The following is a 25,600-nucleotide window of genomic DNA, read 5'->3' as shown; positions in this document are numbered from 1 at the left end:
ATATTAATTACGACGAAATTAAAATATAAACTCCATATGCATATACATACATATGCATTATTAACAATTCAAAAAACTTGATATTCTTGTTGGTATACGATAGAAAATTATGTACAAAAGAGCGGGAAATTTAACTTAAAATCGTGTTAATAATATCCTTTAGTTTCGTCTGTTTTACATATTCTATTGAAAAAAAAAACATAACGAAAAAGATGCGCTTTTTAATATGAAATTAGTAAAGCGTTTACATCGTCTACCATCTTTATGTTATCATTATCTTTTGGATGTTGTGTAACATTTAAACATAAAAATTATTTACGAATTTCACGAAAATTTGTTAATTCAGCGAGGTATCAGAATAAGATAAATAGTGTTTACAGTTCCCAAAATGGTATACACTTTTATAAGAATTTGATTATCTTAATACTAACCAAAGTAACTAATATGTTCCACGTTTACCACGAAATAATCGGTTGATCTTCTACGAAGGTCTTTTTATTCGATTAAAACTTCAAAAATTATTATAGGAATTGTTTTTTCATGACAAACTTCCATAAAAAATGAACAATCACTTTATTATACATTCTTATCACACAAAACTGATTGAAACTTAGAAACAAAGTATTAGATAATTATGCTATAGATCATATACATTCTGATTGCAAATGTTAAAGGTCAGAATATATAGACATTAATATTTACAGATACTGATTCATGGCCTTTCTTTATATAATGGAAATCTAATATTCCAAGATTTATTACAATTGTATAAAAATTGAGCAAATTATGTATCAGCAAGACTTGTTTACAAAGTAACAATGAAAGTAAATCAAATTTAATGAAATGATTAAGACAAGCGTTATTTAATATGTAACGCAAGGAAGCCACGTTTATGAACACCTCCAGTGAATAATAATATCGATATCAGACTTTTAAGCAATTGCATGTTCGTCTTTAATTGGTAGCAGTCTTTCAGATGTGAATATTAAAATAATTGATAATAAATTTTTTTGTTGACTAGAATATCTTCTGTGCTCTTGTACAGGCATGGAGATTTGCTACAACGTTATTGACATTAGTTTCGTATGTATGCGTTTCAGAAAACCGTTTTAGAATTATTTTATGCTTCCGGGTGACATAAATAATACTTCATGAAACATGATACAAAAATTTTATAAAATTCTTATATTGCAATTTTTAAGCAAAGACAGAATGATAGACTATACATTGTCAGAATTAATTGTATTTTTTGATTTTATAAATTAAGAGGCGTATAAAAAAGAAAAAAAAAAAATTATGTAAACTACAATCATATCATAGTTACCATCAATTATATGATCAATAATTACTTACAATTAAAGGAATACTACTATACAACAGATTCATTTGTATGTGTAGTCTATACAACACACTTCTTGATTACAAACATTCCTGTAATTTTTTTGTCAAATTTATCTTACATGCAATAGATGCGATAAATAAAATGATAATTTAGAAGACTGTAGGGAAAATTTGTTGCTATATGAGACACGATTTGTTACATTATAACTGTGCGTTAAAAGTAAGATTAAAACAATAACTTAGTATTGGTCGTATATTTTATAAAGAAATATTGCCAGGTGTGCTATACTGTCCTTTTCGGGAATGTGTGTCAACTGCTCGAACTGCGAAGTAATAATTATTGCCTTCGGAAAACTGTGAAAAAAAAAATATTATCGATATTAAAAGTATCGATATAATTCATGGTAATCGCTAAATAATTATTCAAATTACTTGCGTAAGAGTGCACGCCATAGGCAGTGGTAAAGCTCGAACGTCTCCTACTTTTTTCCACAATGATGTATTGGGAGGAATACCAGCAACTTCTTGGTACGCATATAATTGGTAACTAGCAATATCTGCATGTTTATCAGACAAATTCATATTCCAGGATAATACTATGCCTGTAATAACAGTGAACGTTTTATTTTTATACCACTTATTAAGCTCTTTAATATATGTAAATTCCGTAACACACCATTCGAAGTCTTCGAAATTTTCAATGATGGAGCTGGCGGTGGAAGTTTCCAAACAGGATTTACAGTATACTTTCGTGTATCTGGTAAAGGAGCAGGATGCTGAAAGAAACAAATATAAGAACAATAAAAACATTTATACGTATTTAAACGAAAAAAATAAAACAATTCAAAACGCACAGTACCTTATTTAACTGTACCGTTGAAGCAGCTGATGTAGTCAAAACTCTAACTGTTCCATTTGCAACTGTTGATATTCCTATAAATAGAATTTAATTGGATCTCCGTTGTTTATATTGATCATTATAACATTTACATATTATATTATATTATTTATTTCAGCAAAATAAAATTACCAGTTTTGTATGTTAATGTTGAAAACGATGCTCTGTTACAAGAAGTCACTGGCCGCATCTACGGTAATTAATTTTGGATGTTAGACTACAAAATAATTGCGTATACTAGAATTCTTCAAATTCATTTTAACCCCTTCTCGTACTTTAACGGGTCTAACTCGCGATGAAGATTTTGACAGCAAATCACGATCGTGATTTTGAGTTTTAGTTCTTATCAGTACGTCAACAAGAGTTGGTCACGATTCTTATAATCTGTCACAAAGCAGTTTAGTATCAGTCTGGTCTGTTTACTGCGCGTTGACGTCTACACATTTGGGCCCGGATTTCAAGTAAATGCCACGGGAAGGGGTTAACGAAAGTATGCCAATAGATCATTTACATTACCGGATTGGAATTCGGTGCTATTAATAACTGTCTTGTTGGACCTACACCACTTTGCATCACATACGCTAATCGAGGAGCGTTCATATTATTCTAAACAAAGAATTGTATACAGTGTTTATATAAACATTTACTATGCCGATTACGAATCTTCAAATATTACTATATCACATACCACTAAGGCAGTAGGTGTCGGTTGGCTAGCAGGTTGTACTACTCTTATACTAGGAGGTTGAGATGTTATAGCTACATTTCCAGGAATAGTTTGTATCACCCTTTGGAAGCAAGGTTGTGTTTTTTGTGCTAAATTTATTTGTTGATCGGTTATCGTAGTTGTAACAACTGGTATACTGGCAGCAACTATAAGTTATAAAGTTTTTCATAATACAGCTTTTCATTCGGTGTCTGCAAAATAAATAACATCTTAAACGAAAATTTACATACCTTTACTTTTCTCTTCCTCGTCTGTAAGATCGATTAGATCGTTTGCTCTTGCTTTTGCAACATTTACGGTAGTACTTTGACGATTTATTTGATTCGGAAATTTCCCATTTAAGACTACAGTTTGCGTTGGTTGTTGTGGCTGTGGCTGCAATAATTACCGATACATTTGTTTATCAAATCAATCCATACATAACAAATTTTAAGTACTTACATTAGATATTATCTGCTGAACATTAGACTGATTAGGTAATGTTAAAGTATGTTGTGTGTCTACAGGTTTAGCTACGACCAAAGCTGCAGGAGTTATAGTTGACATAATGTTTAGTGGTTGAGTATGATTTTGTGAGATCACAGCAGTTTGTCCGCCTACTGATTCGGTTCGTCTGGGAGATCTTACTTTAATTCCTCTCCTCGGACTAGTCGCATTATTTGTTTCATTAGATGTATTTGGTGTATTATTACTATTTGAAACATGTATGGATTTCATATTTGAATTCTGTTGTAATTGTCGTAGATTCTGCATTCCGTGATCCTATGCGAAGATAATAGGATATAAGTAATATTAAGCTTTAGAAAATTTTGTCAAAATATTTTAATTAAATCGTTAACATGTACCGTTATGAAATTAACTTGTAATCCAACAGATCTGTTGATTTTTATTGGCGGTATAGGTTTGTCGTTATTTGCACGTCGATCCGCGGCATTACGACTTAAAACCATTTCAAAATCTTTAATCTGTTTTGTTAATTGCTGACATTTCGCACGCGTTACTTCTTGGTTTCTTTCCGATATACGAGCTTGTTCTCTTAATTTACCAATTTCACCACGCATTGTGATCGTTTCAACAATCTTCTGTATTAAGAGTTCTTCTAATTCCTTTAAGAATGTATTAAAATTAAAACATATAATTTTTATTATCGATACTATCAAATAATTCGGAAAAATTCATATATTTTCAACATACTTCCTGTTTCAATTTTGGCAGTTTCTCTTTCAGATCTCTTCTGAAGAACTTGTGAACGTAGTCAAGTTTTTTAATGTTATCAGAATTATTTTCGTTTGTTACTACTTCATTGGATGTAGTTTCACAATTTACTTTAACTTTTTTAACGCTACCGTTCATAGTAACGCTATCAATTTCGGTAAAGTTGCGCTTTAAAGAAGGTGGAGATAAAGGGCGCGCATCTTGGTTTATTTTATGATTTACAATTACAAACTTATCGGAGCCATCGCTCGATTCTAAATCGCTGTCATGACTAAGAAATTTCTTCCTTATTATTTCTTCTGCATTCTTAGCTGTTCTTCTCTTCTGTCTTCCACTGTCTTTAACTATAACAGAACATTGTAATAAAAGCCAAATAACTTACAAATTCAGCAAATAATCTAAGAATAAATTGTATAATTTCAACCATAAAAGGATAATTGGTTAAAGATTAAATATAAGCAAGTACACCTCAAAAATATAATGAAATATGTCACCTCTAATACTGAACTTCTGAGATTATTTCAATATTATTGTAAAAATTATATATATAATTAAAATCAAATGAAAATCTTAGATGTGAAATATTTTACAAAAATATTATATACATTTATTTATTTCTCATTGATCTAGTCATATGCCTTAGTTATTCCAATTATTTGGTATAACTCAAATTTCTTTAATTTCCCCTTTCATGGTATATTATGATAACTATTTCGCATATTGTGATTGCTATTGGAAACGTGACTTTTTATAGTATTTTTGTTATAATTGAATATATTTTTGGTATCAACTTTTGATTTCATCATAGAATTTAATTGTGCGTGTTAATCAACTTCTCAGAAGTATGATTTGCATTTAGATTGAAGGAGTGTGAACAAAAAAAATGAATGCTAATCAAATGTTTAAAAATGATAGATTTCTTTTTATAAAAATATATTAATTACTTCATTTTTCATATGAAGATCTATTAATAATAAGGTGTAATAGAGAAGTATAATTAATTTAGAGTGAAATATATATGTAAAAAAGATTGGAGGAGTACATAAAACTCAGTTGAAATAATGAAATGTTTTATCGTAATTTACAATATTTATATTATTTCCTCGGTTAAGTAATGATAACAGAGGATTAATAGTAAATATTTTGAAAAATAAATAAAAACACCTATCATTTTCTATGTTATGAAAACTAGGTACGTATATAATATAAGGCAATAGATTTACATTTACTTCTATGACATAAAATATGTCCTACCTTGCTTATCTTCTTCGGCAGCAGCTTCTTGCGCTGCGGCAATCATTTTTTTTGTTCGCCTTTTCCTTCTTTTAACAGTTACTGGAACGTCAACAACTTTTTTGTCACTATCACCACTATTGTCCTTTACATCAATAACAAGACCTAATGAAACATCCTGTGATTTGACACTAGGTAAATCATTTTCATCCAATCCAGATGCAGTGTTTTTAGTTAGGTTTGCCATATCATTTGCAAAATTTATCGCTGAACTATCTTTCTCTGTAGATTCTACATTTTCCTCAACAGTATCTTTCTTATGCTCCTGAAGATTAATTTTTGAATTAATTAACCGATCTTCAGAAACAAGTAGTACTTGAAGTAATTTAGAAGAATTTGTACTATTATCACTATCATTTAATTGGTCTTTATCACATTTTACACCATTAGTAATTGGTTCAAGTAGTATATTATTTTGTAATATTTCAATTTCTTTATCACCTTCTATACTGCTTAAATTATTTAATGCAGTAACATTTGCTTTAAGATCGTTATTTTCATTTTCCCCTTTTGACGTTATGCCTTGCACAGGAGCATCTTTTTTCTCATCTCCTAACAGTTTTTCTATTTCAAGATTCGTTACTTCTTCATTTACTGTTGATTCAGTATCTGTAATAATCTTTTCTTTTAAATTATTAAAAACAATTTTACAATTGGTTTCAGTCAATTCTATCCTCTGATCTGTTTCTATAGATTGTTGACTCTCATTAACTTCTTGCTCTCCTAATTTATGAATATGTTTAACTTGTTCGCTCTCATTCACATCTGAATCAGTTGTAGCTTTTATTGTTTCATTTCCTTGTTTGTTATTTTTATTGACCTTTTTGGTACATTCTACAACTTCATCATTGTCAGATTTACATTTTGTATTTTCAGTCAATAATTTTTCCAATATTTTAAGATTGTTAGATTTATCGCTATCAGAATTAGTATTATTAGTGCTAGTTTTATCTTCTTTAATTGTTTCCACATCATTATCATGGGAGTTTATCATAGAATTTACAATTTCTTCCTTATAAGACTCATTAATACTATTAGTTTCGATAGTAGTAATATCTTCACATTTAGTATCATTGGATGGTGTTCTTGTTTCTGAACTCTCCTTTGCAACTATTAATTTAGGCTGTAATTCCAAGGGATCATTGACAGAAGTGGTACCAGTAACACTTACTTTGTTTAGGTCATCCACTTTTGTGTCTTCCAGATCTTTATTAGGTAATTCATTTAAATTAGCATTACTGTTGTCACTACTAATTGGAGATTCACTATCTAACACGTTGCACTTTCCATTTTTCTTGTCAGTACTGTTTTTATGTTTAACACTGGTGTCAGGTTCACTTCTTGAAGATATGTCTGTATTTGAAAAAGACACAAGATTTTGGTCAAATTCACTTGTAGGATTAGGTTTCATCATAGCAGCAGATTTAAAAGATTTCTTTTGTTTTCTACTGCCATATATTTTATAATGTGAATTATAATATCCTCTTCCTCGTTCAAAAGGAAGAAATGCATTGTGAAATCTTTTATTGTAATCATATGAACGACCTCTATTATGTCCTCTACGTGCAGAATAACAATGCCTGGTATAAGAAATATAATTGACACTAGAGTGAGGGGTACTTGCAAACCTCCGTTGAAAATCATAACTTGACCACATATAACGAGGCATGTTATTCATTATTGGCCTCATCAATCCATTTTTATTTCTTTTGTTATCCTTTTCATGATCAGTTACTACTTTGTCATCCATGGAAATATTACCTGCACAACGTTCCTCTTCACGTATTTCCCTCGCAGTTGCACCGTGTTGTATTAAATTTATTTCTGGAACAGGAGAAGCTTGTGCATCTTGATTTTTCCCAGACATCACAGCTACAATACAAATAAAATAAATTAATGTTGTCTGCAATATGATAATAAACTTTATATTACAATTTTGTATAAGTGCTTATATATTTTAAAAGAAAAATCAACTTTAGTGTTTTATATAAGATACAAAACTTACCAACTGTTTCATCTTTCAATTTATTTTCTTTATGTAAAATTGTTGTCAACACAACCTCTTGTTCAGCTTCATCGTCGTCATCAGACAGTCTCAAACGCATACTGTCATCTGATAAAGCTTCCTCTTCATCGCCATCATCACCTGCTCCATATAACAGTTCGTCTTCTTTTTCTTTTGATAATTCATCAATATGATGTGTACCGATACAAGACAACGAACGTATAGAATCAGAAGTATGTACTGTATCGCTTCTTAAAGCCTCCATTATAGAAAAGATGAGATACACAAGGCAATGTCACAGGCCATCCATTTATCTTCAAAATTTAATATTCTTTGATCTGTAAATGATTATTCTTTTGAAGCATCATTTTGTAAAGTGAAATAATGATTTTACGTATATTAAAATATTTGATTATACATATAATAAGCATATGTAACAAATATCTTTACTCATTTAATCTTTGAATTAATTAAAAGTAGATTAAATACATATAAAACGTATAGATTAAACATTTACATCGTAAATGTAAATGAGAAAACTCAATAAATTGAATATGAAATATTATATGCTGCAAAACTACATTTTACATTTTGTTATAAAAAATGAAATATAGAAGGATTTTTTACTTTTAATAAATAGCGTCTTCCAGAATTCAACTATTATTACTGTTCACTTATATTTTTTTGCATTTATTTATGGTTATAAGTTTACAAATGTAATATAACATTATATATTGAGATATTCTATAAAATAGGAATTTTAAAACCAAATGTTAATGCTAAAGAACGTAAAATTACAATCAGTCTAATCCTGTATTACAGTATTTTTTATTTCTATTAAACCATAACATTAAATAATTTATTTAATTTGTACTATTTTAATAAATAACAAGACACTATGCATAAAAAAACTGATCGTGCAATCAGGCTTGTATGAATTCAAATAATCACAGAAAAGATATCCATACTTATTAAGGATACTTTCATTGCAAAAATAACACTAGGTATTAGAAATTCACATTTTCTCCAAATCAATGTTTTCTACAGGATGTCAGGCTATATTAAATGTATAATTCGTGCGCGAAATTATTAAACAGCATTAACAGCGACACTTATCACAATGTATCAGATACAAAAATCAATTTTTTTAAATATAAGTAAGGAAAATGTAATACGGGCCCCTCGATGACGCGCCAACATGTGTCGTTCCTGGCCCATAAGTACTCAACTAATAAAAATGGCGGATTGAAGCTATATTGCTAACGACTGCTATTGTATTTCACATAACACGTGTATCATTCATACTGTCAAACAAGTGTATGTTATTACTTTGCAAAAACTATATAGAAAAAATCTTAATTTTCTGTCCATAATACATTAAGCAAATTTTTAATCCAGTAACAAACAATCTATACGTTCAGGTCACCGACGAAGCTCCAAGGGTTTAATAAAGTCAGAAATATTGTATTAATATTAATACAAGTAAAGGTACACAACACAAATAGTTATAATAGATAACCACATTAAAATAATGTTAAATAAATTAATTTGAACTACAAAAGTTTATGTTCAGAAAGGCGGGATTCCCGATAAACTTGTCTATTGAACGAGTACTGCTGAACATACATAGGCCCCGACATGCGTCCACACGAAAGTCAACGAATGTACACGAAGTCGTCCAATATGGCGTCGTAATTTGCCCCCCGTGAAACTAATTCCTAATAAAATAATATAAATAAAATCTAAGGAATAGAACTTTCATGTCAAAAATATTTAAATAGCCTATATATGTAAAGTTTCACGTGAAAATCTTACCCTTAAATTCTAACGAAGTGTGCATTTACCATTAAAAAACAAGGTCATGCTTACAACTTCCCCCACTCTCTTCATATCTTTAAGTTACTTAATGCTACTTAATGCTTCGCGCTATTAATATTAGTTTCAATTTTTTATTAATTTTGTTGGCTTGAATTTTTATTATTGATACAATTGTATCATAGAATTATATTTACAAACTATAAAAAAGTTTGATTAACCTTAAATAAAATTAATATTAATTTTGAAATTTATTTCGAATATATTTCCTTTTTTGTGTTGTTTGTAGAATTGATACTAATTGATTAACTAATTAAATATTAACATTTTATTTTTCAGAGAAGTGTATATAAAATTAAAATAAGTGTACGTAAATACTATTTTGTAATTTGCAAGTACTCTTATATTGAACGTTTGATAAGTAGCCCCACCCCTTCCCTTCCCCTTCCACGCTCACTGACGAGGTCAACATACGTCACTCTGGTAATACAACGCTATGCTCACCGAGTGGGAGTAAGAAACATGATAATTTTATAACTCATCAAAATGATCGATTTTAAAGATCTATTTCGAATTTCAGAGATTGTTCATAATTCCCACGCATCGAAAAATATTCGTTCCCGTATATCATTGTAGTTTAAATTAAGCAACATAGTTTAAATATTTTATCTATTTTGGAAAAGAATTTATGATTTATACGTTAACATCATTATCTGTGATAATTTTTCAGTAGATAAAATAAGGTTATAATCGAAATAAAGCATAAAAGACATTAAAACTTCTTTTTGAATTTGTGTTTTTTTTTATTACATTACACGAAATACATGAAACAAAAAAATGCCTAATTACGCAATAATAATGTAGTGACTTATATTGTAAAAATTTTGTATTACAGTAACCAAATGTTCTTTTATTAGTGCTTTACTCATGCGCGTCACGTTCTACGCATGTGTAGAAGAGTACAGCATGTATCACTAAAAAATAATTACTCAAAGAAAACATAGAAACAAAAAATCATAGAAGATATTATGCCAATTAACAAGTACAACAATAATCTACAAAAAATATTAATAATTAGCAACTGACCGAATTAACAATCGAGTTACATAAATTATATGATCCATTTAAAATTGCATTTTATAATTTGAACTTTTTTGTATTTTATAATTCTTTTTATTAAGATAATAAAGTTTGAAACTAATACTCAAAATAAATCAGGACGTAAATGGTAGATCTCAAGGTCAGTCCCTCTATAATGCGTCGTTAAATAAGTACTAGATCTCTCCGGTAGGTTTCTTAAAGGTTAAAGGATTTTGCGAGTCCATTAAGAAAAATACTATTCTGCATTTTTAACAAAAATTTCAATTCATATTTTTTCATATACGAAATATTTAATTAAACTCATGGGATATTAATTTCATATGTTGTAAATAATACATGCAAATAGAACTATTTTTGTATAAATTGTATTAAAATTTGATTGCATGTTAAATATTTTTGTAAGAAGTGCTTCTAAAATATTAAAATTTGTATAATACTTATTTAGTATATGTTAAATGTTATATAATTGTTATGTATACAATTTTTATTAGAATCGTTAAATTTGTTTTCTTATATTTCTATTTTATATTAAATTGCATTATATACCGCAATTCAAATGTTATACATCTGCGTAGAAACATGTAAGAATGCCAGCTTTCATTTTGTATGAAAGGACAACAAAATGGCGTTCATATGCTATATAAAATGGCAGCTTTTCGTATATAGTATGACATCTGCAATGGCCTCGATCGTTACATTTGGGACTTCAGACCCAAATTTTTATACATCGTGAAAATTATATCAAGTAAATTATCAAATTACTTTTACTATTCCTTCGAAATGGAATGTTTCAAAATTATCATCTTTGGTTCACTACATTCATTAAGAGATCAAATTGTCAAATTTATTTTTAAAATGTTTATCACAAAACCTTTTGACGTCAAATTTCCCCATGATTTTGGGTAAATATGTGTAACAATTTGGATCTTATAACGATTTAGAACAGAAAAACAGAGTGACCCACTGCTGAACTGTGACATGTAAGTATGTACACAACTGATGAACTTACGTTATGTTATAATGCAGATGGTCTTCAATCAGTGATGCACATGTTCTTTGTCTTACAAAAATACGTTATATTTACGATAAATGCCAGAAACGAAGATACACTGTGATACCCGACATCGAGTATCTGCAACACCGCAACCTAAACAAGCGAAGAGCAACGTTGCCACTTTTATTCGTAACCGTTTGCATACGCGATCCATTTGGAAAAGGTTAAAACTTGAATTGAATAGCTCATATTTTTCGATTTGTTATAATTTGAAACGCGTATGAAATTATAAACCTACTTGCTATAAATTTTATATGAAAAAATGTGTGTAAGAATTATCGACCTACATACATAGTGTGGTTTGCACTTCAGAAAATTTTAACAACGCATGCGCTATGACGCAAAATACTTTCAGAACTTATGATATTAGCTGAAATATGCAAAATACTTTTACTTAGAAACCAAAATACACTTTTCTGTTAAGAGTATATGTAAGTATGTAAAATCGATAACAATTAAGTGTTAACGATATATTTTTTAAACATGTAAATATATTTTTTACTCCTTAAAACCTAGTCTATTTCTAACTATTTATTTCTATGATTTATTAGAAGCATGGTGATTTAAATTAAAAATGTTATGTTATTGAAATATATTATCAGAGTAACAGTCTGTAATATTCATGATAATTAATATTTTCCTAAAATTGTTCATAATTGAATGTAGTCCCAATTTAGGAAGTATCAGTTACTATTGAAATTGGAATAGTCTTTAAAAATTTTTTACAGTTGGATTTTAAAATTAACTCGTTAAAGGGATTATATCATATTATTTCAGTAATTAAAAGTACAAAGACATAGAATGATATGGGAGTACCATGTTAAGTTGTAAAGTTTATCAGTTCTGTGTTTTAATAGCTGCACAATGTTAAATATTTTTTCATACTATGTCTAATTTCTTATCATTCAATAGATTAAATATGCTATCTATAGTTTACATTCAAAAATAATGATTAAATATAGTTGATACATCATTGTGAATAGATTTTACTATTATGTTATAATGTATTATATGCTTTGGGAGCTTATGGAGGTAATGCTTCAGCTGCAAGTAGATATTATGCTTGTCTTTAATTCGTCAATTACAATTATGTATGCAGCAATGAGGAGGGCATTTCCAACAGTACATATAAAGTAATGAACTAAAATGAAAATTGTACTGTTGTACTATAATTTTCCACCCACCCTGTATATACATATGTCCATAAAAAGTTTGGTGTATGTGTACATATGTATATGTACACGGATATGTACTTACAAATCCATGTTTTCTGTAATTAAACAAATGTATCTATTTAAATGTATCTATCTATAAAAATAAATTTTAGTAAAAGGTATAAAATGAGGGTATTATAAACAATGTGACGCAATAACGATTAGTTTTATAATATAATATGTATTATAATTATATGTTTACGAATATATTTATGTAGTATGTTTATGTAACTTTCTAAAATCAATTATTATGTATTACTAAAAACATACTTAACGATATAGATGAGTTATCATCGTGTTATAAGGGTTAGTTTTATTTATCACGATCGTGACGCCGCTCTGAGCTGCGGGAATCGGAGTTCGATTCCTCGTTTGGATAAGTTATATTTTCCCCACATCTAGAGCAATAAAATACAATAACTGGAGGAGGCATTGTGACGTATTCTCAATATGTATGTAATACTTCTTTGAAATAATAGTAGTGTATTAATTGTGTTTTTTTAGTGACAGTAATTACGACGACAATGTTTTTCAATACGAGTGTATTCTGTCAAGAAAGATAAGTTCTTGTAGAGGGCGACACTTCCGATACGTTATTTCACTCTGAATTTTTGTATTATTAATAAACCAAGAAGCATTGATAAAATATCACAAAATCATGTAAACTTATAGTAACCTATTAGTAAAATGATTCCATTCTTTTAGTAAAAGTAATACTATATCGTTCATATAAATCAAGAATGAAATTGCTCGTAGAATTTAGAATTAAATTTTAACATTTAAAATACATTATTTCTAAACATTATTAAATTAACACCCGTTTCTGTATCCTTTAATACATACTGATATTTATTGTCATACGTTCATAACTACCGATTTTTCGATTTTGTGAATCAGCCTTACAAAAATCATCGTATCAGCAAACAGTACTAGAATAAACAAAAACGTGATAGTACTTTAATTTTAGGTAAGAAACTTTTTACAAAAATTATTTCTTAAATGTATCTAGTTAGTTGATTGAAATTGTCAATTATACCAATCAATATGATCCGATAAATTTAGCATCGCAGTATTTAAGAAGATAAGGAAAAATGCTGGAATTTTTCTCGTTAATTTAATTGCAATGTGCTATGAACTATTGATATGTATTTACTTTGTAATAATTTCGATGTACAACTTGTACTCATAGAAAGACGATATAATGCTTCGCTAGAATACATCTAAATACACTCTGCGAGAATGGTGGAAGCGAGTACGATTCTGGAAATATGCGAAGAAGAAAATATTTGATATTCTAAAAGAGTTAAACAGTCTATAAGATTCTTGTAAACAAGTAACGAACGATAAGATTTGGTAGAAAATATATCGGTTCCATAGATATCTAATACACCCGCATGCGTATTAATTACTTCTTTTCGCAAACTCGATCGAAATACATTATCCGACGGGAGAGCACTCTTTGGGCTCCAGAGGAAAGAAAAGTTGTTGTAATGGCTGCCGTGTCATGAAATGAAGGTACCGAGCCAGTTTTGTGGTTCCACGATGGAGGATAACTCCAGTTCTACATCTCAAAATCACAATGGACAATTATCTAGTGGTGCAAATGTTTCACTGACAAACAATAAACATCAGGGCAATGACAATGGTAGCAATGACGATGCCAAGGATCAAAGTCCACAATACTCTATGCCTGGCATTTTACACTTTATTCAACATGAATGGACTCGCTTTGAACTTGAACGATCGCAATGGGAACTTGACAGAGCAGAATTTCAGGTATAACTTCAGTATCTTTCATACATTTTTGAAATTTATCTACGTGTTTCTCCTTAATGTACTTCTTTCTTATTGTCACTTCAACTGTCATGTGACAGGACATTATAAAAACACAACTAATTTGAATGTATATAAAATATTGTAATACAGATTATGTGCCTGTTTAAATTTTAATTAAATAAGTACTGTAAGTTAAATTGAAATGTATTTTACAGGAACATCTCTTTTCTTTATTATGATATTGTGTCTGTTTAAATTTTTTGAGGTAAATGTCACATCATTGCATCCAAAATTATGTTTCAATCGATTTACTGATGATATTTATACACAATACAGTTACAAATTTTATGCACCTCACAGTTAACTTACATATTAATTAAAGTTAATGTAATTATTCAGACATTGTATGCAACTATAAATTATTGCTGAACGAAGCTTTGTTTTATTGCATATGAACAAATTAATACAGTTGTGGATGATATTAATTGTTGATATGTATACCTCATATTCCCATAAAAATTATCTTGCGAAATGAGTTAAAAAATCAGACATAAATTGTACCACACCTATTTCTTTATATAGGAGTTTTTTTTACCTTATACTCTGAACTATAATATTTATTCTTAATACAAATATGAAATTTACATATGTAAAAAATATACTTATTTTTTTTTTTAATACAAATCAATGAAATATAATATTTAATAATACTTATCTACAGGCTAGGATAGCTTTTTTACAAGGTGAAAGAAAAGGTCAAGAAAAATTAAAAAATGATTTAGTAAGAAGAATAAAAATGTTAGAATATGCACTCAAACAAGAACGGTAAGATCTTTTTTCAGGTACAGTCATAAATGAAATGTTACTCTTACCTCTAGTAATATGTATATATTAAGTATTAATGCACTCACGATAATTGTCATTTTTACAGGGCAAGGTACCACAAACTGAAGTATGGCACCGATTTGGTAATTCAAGGAGATGTCCAGCCTCCTGTTTATGATGAAGGTAGTAGTACTTGTGCTAACTCTGAAGTCGGGGGAGGTGGCGACGGAGAAGCTCCTTTTACTTCAGTTAGTAACATCAGTTGGAGACAAGGTCGTCAAATTTTGAGACAGTAAGTAATGTTTGATATTCACAAATATTTATTTCTATCTTATACTATGTTTAATGTGTATTGTTATTCTCACAGCTTATCTATAATTCTTCTTTTAGATATTTACAAGAAATTGGTTATACCGATACAATAATAGATGTACGATCAAACAGAGTAAGATCTTTACTTGGTTTAAATAACAATACAGATTCAGAAGATATGAATACTCCTGCATTAAATGGTAATGAACCATCAAATAAAAAACCAAAGGAATTCTTTCCCTTCAAAGTTCCAAAAAAAAAGGTAGAGGTAAATAAATTTGTTCGTGTTTAATTATTTTATATGTTTAACAGATTCTGCTTGAAAAGTTCAATAGGCAGATTAACTTGGTTCAATATTGAATATAAATAAAATTTCATAATAGTGTAATCAGTTATTAATATAGTTTCATATGTTCATGCTAGCAGCAACCGCCTTCTATAGCAGAAGCAATGATACTAGATACAGAAGCAGCTGTTATGGCGAATTTTGAGTTTCTTACTCATACAGGTATGGATTTGGAAGAAGAAGAAGGAGATGTAGAAGATGATACCTTTGATGAAAACATGGATCCTAAACCAAATAAAGTAATGGATAATAAATCTTTGTATTCTATTATATAGTATTATATACTATTCCATATTTTTTCAGTAGAATAATAGCTACATCTTTTGATATACTTTTTTAAATTGTATTTTTAGACATCAATGCTTTTAACAGAGGATGTTGATGCAGAAGCAGAAGAAGTATTAAATGAATTAAATCTTCTCACAGAAATTGAGGAATCACCGGCAGGTTCTGTTCATTTGGATATATATTCAACTGATTGTAGTTAGTATTGATTGTTTCTATTATTTTAGTAAAAAGACTTATTATGTACACATTTGAATAGTATTAAAAAAAGAATAATGTTCAATTTACAGATGCATTACATTTACGACCAGATCCAAGGTGTCCCAATAAAGAAGGTGATTCCACATTGGAATTGGGCGAATTAGAATTATTGTGTGTTAACAATGAAGCAGAAACCTCGTATGATGTGAGTTATTTTAATTATTGTATTATATTATATTGGTTATTGTCATTGTTGAGATGTATAAATGTACGTGTGTGACAAGTGATTTTAACCCGCTGCTCCGAAGAATCGATTATTGTGAACTATTAGCGCTTATACTTCGTCAATCAATTAGTACCCTGTGTATTGTAAACGTTTATGGGTATTTGACGAAATGCTGTTGCTCGGTGTACAAAACAGTTGTCTGTATGCAATACTGACTGCTGTTAAAAGTTCACTGCTCTCAATGCACACTTTCCGTCGCAGTCTTCCGCAATTTACGGATTAAAATCTAACTTTGTGCAACGCATCGGGGCTTCTTTTTATCTTTTTTAATATAAACAATAAGAATAAATACATATTGATGTAGATGGTTGCCACCACAAAGGAAACCTTCAGAAAAACATGGAATGTAAAATATACGTTACGATCTCATTTTGACGCCGTTCGAGCTCTCGTCTTCCATCCCACAGAAGCAGTCCTTATAACTGCAAGTGATGATCACACACTGAAATTGTGGAATCTTCATAAAACTCTACCAGCAAAGAAGTAGGTCGTTTAAACTTAAACGAACCGTTAACTTGTCTTTCCATTAACGCTAACAAGAATCTATATAATTGTATTTTTTTATTTCAGATCATCTTCATTAGATGTAGAACCATTATATACATTTAGATCACATACTAGTCCTGTCCTATGTTTAGCTATGTGTAGCACAGGAAATCAATGCTATAGCGGTGGTTTAGATGGTATGATTCATTGTTGGACACTTCCATCAGCTAATATAGATCCTTATGACTCCTATGAACCAAGTGTCCTTAGCCAAACATTAAAAGGACACACGAATGCAGTTTGGGGGTTAAGCATGTATCAACCTCGAGCACAATTATTATCGATTAGCGCTGATGGAACTGTCAAATTATGGAGTCCACAAAGCAAATCTCCACTACTCCATACATACATTTCTGAGCAAGGTGTGATATTTCTATTACCATAAAAAAAATTATTTCTTTGGGAAAAATAAAAAATCATATTTTACAAAATTACGTATACATATCGTTTTCTTTTAATTTCTTTGCAGATGGCATACCAACTTCAGTAGACTTTATAAGAGATGACCCGCATAAGTTAGTTGTAGCTTATGAAGGAGCTTGCGTGGTGTTTGATACAGAAACTGGCGAGAGTGTAGCACGTCTTGAAGCCAATGAAACAAAGGGAGTAAACCGTGTTGTGGCACATCCAACATTACCATTAGTTGTTGCGGCACACGAAGATCGACACATTCGATTTTATGATCATCGATCAGCCACTCTTGCTCATGCCATGGTTGCTCATTTGGATGCAGTTACTAGTCTTGCTGTAGATCCCCATGGTTTATATCTACTTTCAGGAAGTAAGTGACGGTGAAATATACAAGAAAACAAAGACGAACGAATATTAATGCATCACAAATCCTTAAATTAATAACGTTTAACTTTCAGGTCACGATTGCAGTATAAGATTATGGAATATGGATAATAAAACTTGTGTTCAGGAGATAACGGCACATCGTAAAAAGTTCGACGAAAGTATTTTAGATGTAGCATTTCATCCATCGCGACCTTTTATAGCAAGTGCAGGAGCTGATGCTCTTGCCAAAGTATATGTGTGAGATGTAAATTAAGGTACACATTTCTACTATCGACATGCATCAGACGGAACAGATTTTGTACTCATTCTTTCTAGATAGTTTTACCTGTACGTGTTACACTTCCAATTTTGTTGTAACTTATATTGCTCTACCTTTAAAGTACCATTTTTGAAAAAATTAAATCCGGCGTACACGCGCGCACACGTGTGTATGTATATATTCATGTTATGAAACTGAAATTTGCACATAACCCTTGTCCGCGACAATTGATCAAAACAATAATTTCGAATACCAATGCTGCTTATCAATGAGATCTTTATTAAGTAGCTACATTAATTGGGATAGCGGAAGGGGTGTGTCTTGTAGAATAATAGTTGATATAGTTCTAATAATTAGACAAAGAAATACCCCTTACCCAGAATCCAGGAAGCACACTGCCGCAGTAGCATAATATTTATCCCTATGTTAACTATTTATTACCAATATTACAGTTACTGTTGCACAGCTACTGGAGATTAATACGTACTATGCAAGGATAAATTTGTCCTAATAAAATACATCAATTAGTCTCCCATTATATAATTTTTATGCTACCTTATATATTTATCAAGGTTAGCATATAGTAACAACAGGATCAGAAGCAACAATAATAATAATTATAACCATAAGTTAATTATACTGTAAGAGACATAATATTAATAACAGTAAATTATAACTGTGTGTTTCTCTGTAATATATTGTATTTAAAAATAGATGAACTGTGTAACGTACTATAATTAACATGTTTTTATTAAAATTTTATTCCATTTCTATTACTTTTTTCCTTAAATAAATATGAACAGCCGAAACTACAATTTTGAAGAGAAATGGATAAAAAAAAAACTTGAAATTTGCAATATTTACGAATTAATAAAGCTAGGAAATAAACATGCAATTTCATATATTCTACAAATAATAATTGTTACATTTCTTAAGTTACATGTGTTATGTAATGAGATTAAGTAATGAAAAAAGCAATCCGTTATTTATATTGTAAACTTGAGTATATAAAAGAATGTGCAATATAATTAGAAAAAGATGTAAACAATATTAAAAATTTTACATTTCGTTATTTCGTTTATATCCGTTTTATAATTTCTATTAAACATAAATGTTTTTGTTCGAACATCTACACTATTTGTTTGTGTAACGCCCTTTGATTATCCAATCAGAACGAGGCAAATACTATCGTTCAACTTCAGGTTAAAGAACATCTATAAATTATTATCACGTTGATCAGCTGAAGCAGATATTTGTAGTGTAACCGTGACAAAAGTTATTTGTCGTGATCAAGCTTATAAAATTGTTAAATATGATTATTAGAAAAAATATACATTAAAGAAAAATACATGTTTTTCAATTATTTTAAATACAATTACATTTAGAAAGTTATTAAAATCTGTTAATCAGATTACAGTTCACGTCCGATGATTGATAGTAGTATTTCTTTACATTTTGATAATGTACGTAACATTACTTTGTATAGAGTATCAGTAATAATTTTTATCAACAAGATATCAATGAGATACGCGCTGAATTCTCTTATACGTTTGAATAGGTTATGTGACTATATTCCTTGAGTTCTATCTAAATTTCTGTCCCGTAAATATCAAAGAGTGATATGTTTACTACGCTCCGTAAGCGCCGATACTATTTCGCAGATTAAGAATGGAACGAAATGGCGCGAGGGAAATGGAAGAACGAATGTGTATAAGAGATACTGGTAAAACATTGAAAAAGTACGGCAGTACAGCCAAACATATTACACGACCTGAAAATTTAATAAGACATACAGTATCAGCAATTGATACACTTCAAGGAATTGCACTAAAATACGGAGTTACAGTACGAATTTATTATTCCGTTTTACATGTTCTTTAATAGATTAAAAACAATAGTAACAGATACAATAAACTCTTATAAGTTTCTTTTATTTTTAATTTTTATAGACTGAACAAATAAGGAGGGTCAATAGATTATGGGCTTCTGATAGTTTATTCTTAAGGGAATATTTACTTATTCCTGCTAACCCAGAAAGTCCTTTGTCGTTACCTATCGACAATACAAATGAAACTGAACATAATGCAATTCAAACTGTAAATATTTTTTCAACTAAATCGATGTTAAATCGTTAATTCGTAATATATAAATTTAAAATATATTTTTAGGTTTCTAGTCCATCTTCAGTCACATCATCTATAGATGATGATAGTTCAGTTAATGACTTTTTAGCTAAAATGGATTCTTCTATAGCTAGTGCAAAAAGGGAAGTGAAACGTACTCAGGGGAATAGTGAGTAAGTTATTTACCAGTAATTAATATATATTAAATGTAAATGATCGTATGACCTTATAAAATCTATTATACGTTCAGTAACCAATTGTTCTTTATGAATTATATTTTAGATTTTGCACAGATGGTAATGATATCTATGTACAACAACGTAGAGTGTCTACTAAATTACGTAATTCGTTTCCTATGACGTCAAATACACATACATTTTCATCCACCTCCGAACCATTAAGACCGTCATCTTCTAGTGATATGCATAACTTTCCAACTGCTGTAGTTATGACTCAGGGTAGAAAAGTGAAGACATCGTTACAAAAACTTCAACAACAACAAGATGAAATATTCCAGTTGTAGCAACTAAATATTATTGGACTGTAATATGTTCAAAATTTACAGTGTCATTAAAGAGCTTGAAGAAAAAAAAATATATTGGATACCGAATAATATATTTGAAATAATAGAAGATTATTTCATATCTAAAATTGATTGATCCGGTATTAATGTAAGTTATACACATTCTTTTTTATAAGATTTCTTGTGGTATTTTAATTATTTTTTTATTGAAAATCATTGTAAAAAATAATACCAACCAATTATATTCTTGTAGTCTCAGAACTAACAACAATGGATCAACTAGCTCTCATATTGTCCAAGCATATTTTTGAAATATTTCCAGTAATATTTCTTTATGGACCATATGTGCCTTTAATCCAGATCGATTGTGCAATAATTCTATTATTGTCCTTTAAACCTTTTTTGTTAATTATGAGATGGTTTTGCATGATTTGTGAAAATTAAATTTGTTTAAATGCTACTTTTGTGGACAACAGCACATACCACTATGTCTGAAAATTTTATAATAAAGATAGATTTTGATTCATTAAAATATATTGTATAACTACAACTATATTAAATATCTGCATGTAAAATTATTCATGGACATTATAATTCATTTCATTAATTATAATTTAATATTAATACTCTATAGTAAAATTCTATATTCTCTCGTCTTCCTAGTAGAATGCTTTCAATATTATTTGTTTTGTTCCTAAAAAATGAAATGCTAATTTAGACAAATTCATACAGCTTGGATGACAAACCATTTGTTCCTTAGTAATAGAAAAAAGACACATTAAAATTCGTCCGTTTAATTCTTTAAAGCATTCAAAATATTTATACACGTTTTTGATGAAAAATAATAATCCGTATGTGATCAAATTTGAATCTTACATACTATTACAATTGTTTAAAAATATATTCATTAATATTAGAACTCAATTGGCAATGACAATTTTATAATTTATTATCAAGAAGCGTTGTCAACAAAATTTAACAAATCGTAATAGTAAAATATTTATGAAAATATCTTTTGTAAATTTAAACAACCATTTTTTCTTTCTGGGGCTACCAAAATATTTTTAAACAATCATATAAATTCGTTTCGTAAAGATTGTAATTTAAGTTTCCGAAATATATAAATAATGAATTTATATAATTATCAATAATTAAAATTACTTGTAATTTTTTTGGGGGGTTGATACGATATTACTGTTAATATGGTTAATTAATAAAGATTTTATGTAACAAAAGATAGTACCTGTTAATGTTGTCTGTACTTAATATGTTTTCATTGTTATATCATTAATGTTACTTACAGGTATTATGCGTTATCTGTTTTATTATTGTTATATTCCTTATATTATATTAGGCATAATGTACTTATGCACTGTGCAACAGTAGTTATAGCTTGCTACAATAAACAATTGAAAGAATAAGTTCAGTTAATGAACAATGAATTTATTTTTAAACATTATAAAATAAATAAAAAACAAATAAATTCTAATGTATATATTAGACACATGCAATACGGTCTAACTTATTTTTTCACTTTGTTATGAATTCATAACAATTGATTAAAATTATTTTTAATGCTGTGCATTAACAATTAATTGTAAATACATTAAGTAGGAAACTTTATGTGTACATTATATAGATTACGAATTTTGCTGTAATATAAAACAGCAATTATTCTACATATAAAATGTACAGTCAATTTTTATATTCATTTGCATTATATATATATATACATATATATATAACGTCAACAAATATTTAAGCTATGTATACATGTAAAATATATATTATCTGTTAATAAAGTAATATATATTAAAACAAACAATAAAAAATATTTAAATTTTAAATAAATTAGATAAAAATTGCTAATATTGCTATGTTAGATATAATTGCTATGATTCACTATGCTTGCTCACTGCGATCATAATTATATTTATTTAAAACCATTATGTATATAATTTACTTATTTAAAAGTACTGCTGCGCAATAACTATAAATAAATGCTTAAATATGTAATATTCAGAATAATGTAAATACAAACTTAATGCTGTATATATACAATAAATTTATTTGCAAGAAAATTAATTATGTTCTATTGAAGAAATTTTTGTTTAAGACAATAGTTAGAATGCCTTATGTTACTTAATTGCATCATTTAGTAAAAAAAATACTTGTATAGTTAGTATGTAATAAAAGTACTTTATTCATTTGCAAATAAAATGTCTACTTTACTATTAGTTATCCTAATAGCTGGTGTTATACATTCACCACAATCACATTTCATCTCATGTACAAAATTAAACGAACCTATGCGATTATTACAATTTGGACAATATAGTCTACCCTTTGTCCAAGATTCCTGTAACAAATATATGTTATATCTCATAGATACACGTTTCGCAAGAATTTTTATGTATATTATTTTCACCGAAACCATATTTATATTTTACATAGTATTGTATATTATGCATATAATAATTATGCAGAACCTTTTTAATTGGATATAAAAAAATTCAATTCGTAATCATACAATACTATAAATATTCATAGAAACTTTACTTTGTTTATTATGCATTTAATCCATTCAGGCATATTTTCTGTCGACAGGTACGAAGAAGATTCTGAATCGTTTGTTGCACATCCTACATCCATCACATTCATTTTTATTTCGTTATGAGAAGTTAATAATTGCATTGATTCCTTATTAGAAAGATCTTTTCTACAATGTTTACACTTCACTTCCATTACCTAGGATGTTTCATAAAATGATTGTACAAAATATCTTAATGAAACGTTTCTTTCGTTCGTTTAGTAACGAATGATAACCTAAATAAAGTGTCAAACGTTGTAAACATGAGAAAATAAACAGAATTTAAACTTACTAAATATAACAAAATAAATACACTCTACATAAGTATGAGAACGCATTAAAAATTAGTCAAAATATAAAGATATCATCTAATGAAATTTAACGTACAATACATTTCTTCTTATGTCGGCCATATTTAATAATTCTATGAACATTTGCCACACATTTCATTTAGAATAAATTGAAATATTTTGATCAATTCACGTGAAAAAATATATCAGCAAATTTATTTTATATGCTTATTTATTACACAGATGTAAAAGGAAATGTGTAATTCATTTAATAAACGACAACTTTGTATATTTTAGGTATACATTATTACATTACATTAATTTTTGTTTGATTATTGCATACTAAACAATTAAGGGAAGATTATTTTGACAAAGCATTACGAGCATTTTTTAATGTAACTCGCTTTTCTGTATTTTACATATTGTATACATCATTGGAATTGGCTAGTTACAAAGATATTGAGCTTATTGATGAACTGATATAAAAAAAAAAAGGGCTCCATTTATAATATAGCATAAATAATAAAATATGTCTATAAAAGCTAGAGTCATCAATTGGCCACAATTATTTGTTCTTTTAATAATATAAAATTACTTAGTCTTCTCCTGCTGGAATGGCATCTTCCAATCTTTTAATAAACTTAACACGTAATTCATTCACATTATCATTTTTAAGTTGATCTTGTACAAACCAACAAGCAATCTCCATTTGTACCATTTCACAGGCACCTCTTAATATTCCAATTAATATATTACAATACTTTAGGTTTAAACAATGGTCTGGTAATTCTACAAATTCTGTTAATGGATTTGATTCAAAGCATAGAGAAAATTCATCACCGGCAGCGCTCCAATTTGCGATCACTGGTGTTATACCTAAAAATATCTTGAAGCCAGTTTGTATTTTTTCTGCCGTATCTCTAAAGTCATAACAACGACCAGATCCAGTGCGTGCTAGAAAATCTTCTATTAGGCGAATTCCCATGTTGTAACCCATTCTTTCTAATTGCTTATTCACATCCTCTACATTTTCATAATCCTTTAATAGTTGGGCCACCAGTGCACCATATGTCAACGTAAACAATTCAGAGTTCTGAAAATAAAAATATACTGACACTAATTTTTATACATAACCTTACTTACAATTCGATTTAAATTTTTTCATTGTTACTTTATTTAATTATGTAATAGAACATAGTAACGTATGATTGAACTATTTTGCATACTTTGGTAATGTGTATTAATGATGTACTTACAACTTTTTTCCAATCGAGTTTCGTGCCCGTTCGTGACATGTTTACATACGGTATATGGTTCATCTACTGTTCGTGTTGACAACAGTACAAACTAGTTTACTAGCCTAATACATATTTGTATTACTTTAATCGACCTACAGATTTTCTAATCGATTACTTTGCCTATAATTATCGGATTTAATTACAAATAAATATTTTCGTATTTACTTTAATAAATATGTTTTAACGATTCGTATTATATTAATGTATTAAAAACTATTTTTAGATATGTAATGATTGTTTAAAATGGAAGTAATACAAATGGTAAAAAAATTTCAAATTCAGAATTTGCAAATGTCGAACATAAATAATTATTATAACAATACAAATTTATGTAAATATTGTTTATTATAAAATGTATCAAGTTCATCATTTTCACAATATTTGTTTGTAGACAATTAGCATCTTTGTAAAAGACAGCTAATTCGTTTACTTTGATTGTATAAAATAATGTATAAATTTTTTACTTAATATTTTGTTCA

At 28.7% G+C, this 25,600-nt stretch overlaps 5 protein-coding genes across 13 annotated transcripts; 2 read left to right on the top strand and 3 right to left on the bottom strand.

The window, feature by feature from the left end:
* Window positions 1–723: 723 nt before the first annotated feature.
* Window positions 724–11,657, bottom strand: LOC122401303 (activating transcription factor 7-interacting protein 1). 5 transcript variants are annotated; one of them, XM_043403396.1, is made up of 15 exons: window positions 11,405–11,654; window positions 7,480–7,817; window positions 7,236–7,346; window positions 5,436–6,827; window positions 4,161–4,525; window positions 3,812–4,072; window positions 3,408–3,728; window positions 3,197–3,341; window positions 2,928–3,112; window positions 2,756–2,845; window positions 2,372–2,429; window positions 2,201–2,274; window positions 2,018–2,117; window positions 1,774–1,943; window positions 724–1,695 (listed from the first exon to the last, which is right to left on the bottom strand). In XM_043403396.1, the coding sequence occupies exons 2-15, from the start codon at window positions 7,742–7,744 to the stop codon at window positions 1,600–1,602; spliced, it is 3,633 nt and encodes a 1,210-aa protein (XP_043259331.1). In that variant the 5' UTR covers window positions 7,745–7,817; window positions 11,405–11,654; the 3' UTR covers window positions 724–1,599. The 5 variants fall into 5 exon arrangements, with proteins under 5 accessions (XP_043259331.1, XP_043259307.1, XP_043259314.1 ...); XM_043403372.1 differs by having other exon boundaries at window positions 5,436–7,346; window positions 11,405–11,657; XM_043403379.1 differs by lacking the exon at window positions 11,405–11,654 and adding an exon at window positions 8,107–8,177 and having other exon boundaries at window positions 5,436–7,346.
* Window positions 11,658–13,565: 1,908 nt separating this feature from the next.
* Window positions 13,566–19,090, top strand: LOC122404351 (striatin). 3 transcript variants are annotated; one of them, XM_043408297.1, is made up of 12 exons: window positions 13,566–13,630; window positions 13,853–14,439; window positions 15,161–15,264; window positions 15,371–15,556; window positions 15,655–15,838; window positions 16,003–16,161; window positions 16,276–16,405; window positions 16,498–16,613; window positions 16,999–17,177; window positions 17,265–17,602; window positions 17,710–18,021; window positions 18,110–19,090. In XM_043408297.1, exons 2-12 carry the CDS (start codon window positions 14,173–14,175, stop codon window positions 18,277–18,279), a joined length of 2,145 nt encoding a protein of 714 aa, XP_043264232.1. In that variant the 5' UTR covers window positions 13,566–13,630; window positions 13,853–14,172; the 3' UTR covers window positions 18,280–19,090. The 3 variants fall into 3 exon arrangements, with proteins under 3 accessions (XP_043264232.1, XP_043264228.1, XP_043264224.1); XM_043408293.1 differs by having other exon boundaries at window positions 15,655–15,844; XM_043408289.1 differs by having other exon boundaries at window positions 15,655–15,844; window positions 16,000–16,161.
* Window positions 19,091–19,561: 471 nt separating this feature from the next.
* On the top strand, window positions 19,562–21,014 carry LOC122400516 (lysM and putative peptidoglycan-binding domain-containing protein 2). 3 transcript variants are annotated; one of them, XM_043402051.1, is made up of 5 exons: window positions 19,562–19,760; window positions 19,959–20,142; window positions 20,247–20,393; window positions 20,466–20,593; window positions 20,703–21,014. In XM_043402051.1, the coding sequence occupies exons 2-5, from the start codon at window positions 19,966–19,968 to the stop codon at window positions 20,941–20,943; spliced, it is 693 nt and encodes a 230-aa protein (XP_043257986.1). In that variant the 5' UTR covers window positions 19,562–19,760; window positions 19,959–19,965; the 3' UTR covers window positions 20,944–21,014. The 3 variants fall into 3 exon arrangements, with proteins under 3 accessions (XP_043257986.1, XP_043257982.1, XP_043257976.1); XM_043402047.1 differs by having other exon boundaries at window positions 19,856–20,142; XM_043402041.1 differs by lacking the exon at window positions 19,562–19,760 and having other exon boundaries at window positions 19,770–20,142.
* A 2,129-nt stretch (window positions 21,015–23,143) lies between these two features.
* On the bottom strand, window positions 23,144–23,942 carry LOC122400695 (E3 ubiquitin-protein ligase RNF180-like). Its single transcript, XM_043402278.1, has 3 exons — window positions 23,826–23,942; window positions 23,503–23,691; window positions 23,144–23,302 (listed from the first exon to the last, which is right to left on the bottom strand). Exons 2-3 carry the CDS (start codon window positions 23,686–23,688, stop codon window positions 23,144–23,146), a joined length of 345 nt encoding a protein of 114 aa, XP_043258213.1. The 5' UTR covers window positions 23,689–23,691; window positions 23,826–23,942.
* Window positions 23,943–24,141: 199 nt separating this feature from the next.
* On the bottom strand, window positions 24,142–25,160 carry LOC122400777 (trafficking protein particle complex subunit 3). Its single transcript, XM_043402431.1, has 2 exons — window positions 25,080–25,160; window positions 24,142–24,916 (listed from the first exon to the last, which is right to left on the bottom strand). The coding sequence occupies exons 1-2, from the start codon at window positions 25,140–25,142 to the stop codon at window positions 24,419–24,421; spliced, it is 561 nt and encodes a 186-aa protein (XP_043258366.1). The 5' UTR covers window positions 25,143–25,160; the 3' UTR covers window positions 24,142–24,418.
* Window positions 25,161–25,600: the final 440 nt, after the last annotated feature.

Source organism: Colletes gigas, unplaced genomic scaffold (genome assembly GCF_013123115.1).
Source record: "Colletes gigas isolate AHSC1104 unplaced genomic scaffold, ASM1312311v1 Colletes_gigas_Sc00002, whole genome shotgun sequence".
Taxonomy (NCBI): Eukaryota; Metazoa; Arthropoda; class Insecta; order Hymenoptera; family Colletidae; genus Colletes; species Colletes gigas.
This window is presented reverse-complemented; position numbering and strand designations above follow the sequence as displayed.